Source organism: Photinus pyralis, unplaced genomic scaffold, assembly GCF_008802855.1.
Source record: "Photinus pyralis isolate 1611_PpyrPB1 unplaced genomic scaffold, Ppyr1.3 Ppyr1.4_LG2, whole genome shotgun sequence".
NCBI classification, from domain to species: Eukaryota; Metazoa; Arthropoda; class Insecta; order Coleoptera; family Lampyridae; genus Photinus; species Photinus pyralis.
In genome coordinates, this window is record NW_022170403.1 from 15,844,050 (window position 1) to 15,848,166 (window position 4,117).

The 4,117-nt window shown below is 36.6% G+C and overlaps 1 protein-coding gene across 1 annotated transcript; it reads left to right on the forward strand.

The window, feature by feature from the left end:
* Positions 1 to 1,123: 1,123 nt before the first annotated feature.
* On the forward strand, positions 1,124 to 2,206 carry LOC116163849 (uncharacterized protein K02A2.6-like). Its single transcript, XM_031477979.1, has one exon. The coding sequence runs from the start codon at positions 1,124 to 1,126 to the stop codon at positions 2,204 to 2,206; it is 1,083 nt and encodes a 360-aa protein (XP_031333839.1).
* Positions 2,207 to 4,117: the final 1,911 nt, after the last annotated feature.

A 4,117-nucleotide genomic window follows, 5' to 3' on the forward strand; every position in this document is an offset into this window, starting at 1 on the left:
GATTGCCATATGGCATCGCTTCAGCTCCTAGTATTTTCCAAAACATAATGGAAAATATATTCAAAGATAGTGAGGGTGTGTGCGTTTTTCTGGACGATTTATTAATAACAGGCTCGTCGGATGAAGAACACTTCGTAAGACTTCGTGATGTTCTGAATAAATTAAACGAGTTGGGGCTCAAAATTAAATCAAAAAAGTGTTATTTTTTTGCGAAAAGTGTAAGTTATTTGGGACACGTAGTTGACGCGGACGGTTTACACATTTCCAAGGACAAAATTCGAGCGATCCAGAATGTGAAAATACCCGCGAGTGTTACCGAATTAAAAAGTTTTTTGGGAATGGTGAACTATTACGGCAAATACATTAAAAACCTAAGTGCAGTTCTTTATCCTTTATATCAGTTGCTTAAAAAAGATACGCCTTGGGTATGGACTGCAGACTGTAATAATTCTTTTGAACTTATCAAAAACTTATTGTGTTCGCCGCAAGTGTTAACGCATTTCGACCCGGATTTACCAATAACGTTATCTTGTGATGCAAGTGCGAAGGGAATTGGCGCTGTAATTTCACACAATTTTCCAAATGGAGATATTCGTCCTATTGCCTTCGCATCTCGCTCGTTATCACAAAACGAAACTAATTACAGCCAAATTGATAAGGAGGCGCTAAGTATAATTTTTGGCGTAAAAAAATTTAATCAGTATCTGTTCGGTAAGAAGTTTACGCTAATTACCGATCATAGACCATTGGTGTCGATCTTTGGGTCTAAAAAGGGAATTCCGCAGATGGCAGCAAGCCGTTTGCAACGTTGGGCGATAATGCTATCGGCATACGATTTTAACATACAATTTGTGCATTCTAAAAATAATGCGTGTGCCGATGCTTTATCACGCTTATCCGAAGGTCCAGTACCCAACGATAGTGTTGATTTCGGACAATTGTTTTATTTGAAGAAGGGTTACCAGTTTCTTATAAATTAATTGCCAAAGAAACTAGTAAAGACTCTTTATTAAATAAAATTGTTGGGTTTACTAATTTTGGTTGGTCTGAAATTGCTAATTCAATTGAATTAAAGCCATTTTTTATCCGTAGAGAGCAGCTGCATGTTGAGCATGGTTGTTTGATGTGGGGTTATCGAGTTATTGTACAAAAAATATTACAATCTTCCACATTGAAAGAACTCCACAGTAGCCATTTCGGAGTTAATAAATGCAAATCTTTGGCAAGATCTTACGTTTGGTGGCCTACCATCGATGACGAGATAGAAGATTTATGCAGAAACTGCGCAGCATGCAACTCTGTTCGTCCACTACCTCAAAAAACCGAACTACACATCTGGAAATGGCCTCAAAATTCGTGGGAACGTATTCATCTAGATTTTTTAGGTCCATTTAAAGGTAGTAAATATTTGGTAATTACTGATGCACATACTAAGTGGCTCGAAGTTTTAAAAATGAATTTGACGACTGCAGAAAAAACCATCGAGGCACTTAGATCCATATTTGCTAGATTTGGATTACCTAAATTTGTTTGTAGTGATAATGGCCCGCCATTTAATTCCGTCGAACTTCATAATTATTTTCATTGTAATGGAATTACTCATATTTTAACTGCACCATATCATCCAAGTAGCAATGGCCAAGCAGAAAATTCTGTTAAATTAGTTAAGCAATATTTCAAAAAATGTTTACACGAAAACAAAAGTTACGATTTCGGATTACAAAAATTTCTTTTCGATTATAGAAATTCGTTACACTCAACCACAAACAAGTCACCTGCAGAATTAATGTTTGGTCGTCGCTTGCGTACTCGTTTAGATTTAGTGAGGCCTTACACGGCAGATATTGTACAGAGCAATCAACAACGGCAAATTCGTAATTATGGAGGTAAAGATAAGAGGGTAGAAATTGGAGATAATGTACTTTTTAGAGATTTTTCTAATCCTTTAAAACCATCCTGGCAGGAAGGTACAATAGAAACGCAAAAAGGGAGTTCAGTTTTTGAAGTTGCTTCACAATCGAAAGAAAATTTTAAAAGACATATTGATCAAATCATCCCTTTAAAGATTCGTGATTCATTGGCCCTTCCTGAACCAGAAACTGAACATTCGTCTTCTAGTAACCTGACTGACATAAATCAAACACCCTGTGTTGCTGAAAGCTCGGTTACGGAAGGTAAACGATATTATTTAAGACCTAGGAAATAAGTTTAATTTATATAATTTTTCTACTTTAAAATTAAGGGGTGTTGGGTTAGATATTAGAATGAAGGTTGAATTTTATCACTTGTATTTTCCATACTCAATAAATAGTCTTATACCTGCCTTTCTACTATACGCATCGCACGTTACAGGTACTTTACCTGTTTCGCATCTAAAACTTTTACCACATCTGTAAATGTGCTGTTATTGTAGTAAGTAGAGGGATATCAGAAAGAAGAGTACCCGGCTCTAAGATAAATCTAGCAACTGCAGAGTTGTAGTAATCTGAATTTCTATCCAAATCTAGAGATTTGTCAAAACAAAAATTTCCAAATGAATAATAAATTAATGAACAGAGTATAGATTAAATTATGCATTTATAGTTAGTTAGCTTAATTACTTTTCATAAAAGCCGACAAGGGAATTTTAGAACGCGTTTACTTCACCCTTATGGTAAGTATGATAGGGATCTCTCTACAGTGTCAACTAGTCGCCCAAGAGATTTCAGGGATCGCATTAGACTGTCTAAACTATACAAAGATTAAGAAGATATCCAGTGCACTCTATAACTATTTCTTATTTCGCATTCGCGTGACACAAATTTATCTGATTTAAACAATAAATCCGGATATCATTACGCAGATAATGTTTGGTTAACTATTAGGTTTGCTGTCGGTGAAAAAATGAGATGTTTCGCGCTGTATAGGATTGAAAATGTTACCTTCACGTCGGTACGCCACTGCTCGGTGATTTTGCTTACTGACTCGTTGACTTACAGTTCTCCTCGGGTTATAATAGCACGTTGTATAAAACTTACCCTTCTTGCTTTCCCTTAAACTTAGACTATGACTATGGACGAAAGGGGACCGATAATATCTTATCAAGAGCAATTTTTGGGTGGCAGCCGTATTATTGTTGGTCAAAACTGTGCCGTGTTACTTTTTCTTTATTCCATCAGCTGCTCGCATTTATTTACCAGTGGCGTACCTCAATCCTCCATTGTAATTTTATAATAAACAGAAAAGATATGCATAAACTTATAAAGTGTCGGTTCAAATATGTTTGTATTTACGATATCTACCTACGGTTGCCATGTTACAAGTGGATAAACAAATTAAATTTGCTTCACTTTACGATCATTCCTCTCTCTTTCTTTCTGTAGGTACATAAATGCCCGTTACGGATTGTGTGGTTCGATTGAATAAACAATGTAGTATTAATTGGTGCAAAACTCAATTTGTGTATAGGTAGATTTATGACAAGAAAAATTAGGAACGTTGTGCTCAGATAAAGCACCTAATTTAAATATTCCACCAAAATCAAAATCGGTACGTTACCAGAATTATACCTTTAAATCAATAAATACTGTTTTCTGGTTTATGTATGATGCAAACGTTATAGGTTATAATTCAACATCGTTTATCTGCCCCCTACTAATAGTGACATGTCTTGAGGTTGACGTTTTGTTAGGTTCTTGTTAACATCTTGGCCGCCAATGCTGCCCCACAAAACGGTAGGGTTTTCTTCAATTTTATCGGGGACACCTTAGATTTTGCCGTTAATCTGGATCATTTCCACACAAATCTCCTTCTAGTTTTGGACCATCATCTCGTTCTGGCTTTTTCCTGAACATGAGGTGGCTGAGTTGTCAAACACCACTCGTAATGTCGTGGTAAAGCTTTCCGCATGGTAAGGAATGTAGTATTTTGCAGGTGCCTCCCCTGCACTTCGAGGTACTATATGTCTCAGCCCTTCATACTGTCGTAGGAAAACCTTGTATCTGGATCCCATCTGTAGAAGGCGGACGATTGTATTTTCCTATTCCTCAGCTTCTCCTTTCAGCGGCAGGCTTACGGCATAAGTGTTATTTATATTCCGTGTTGTTGCTTCTTTGATACATTCCCTCGCATTGGCCAT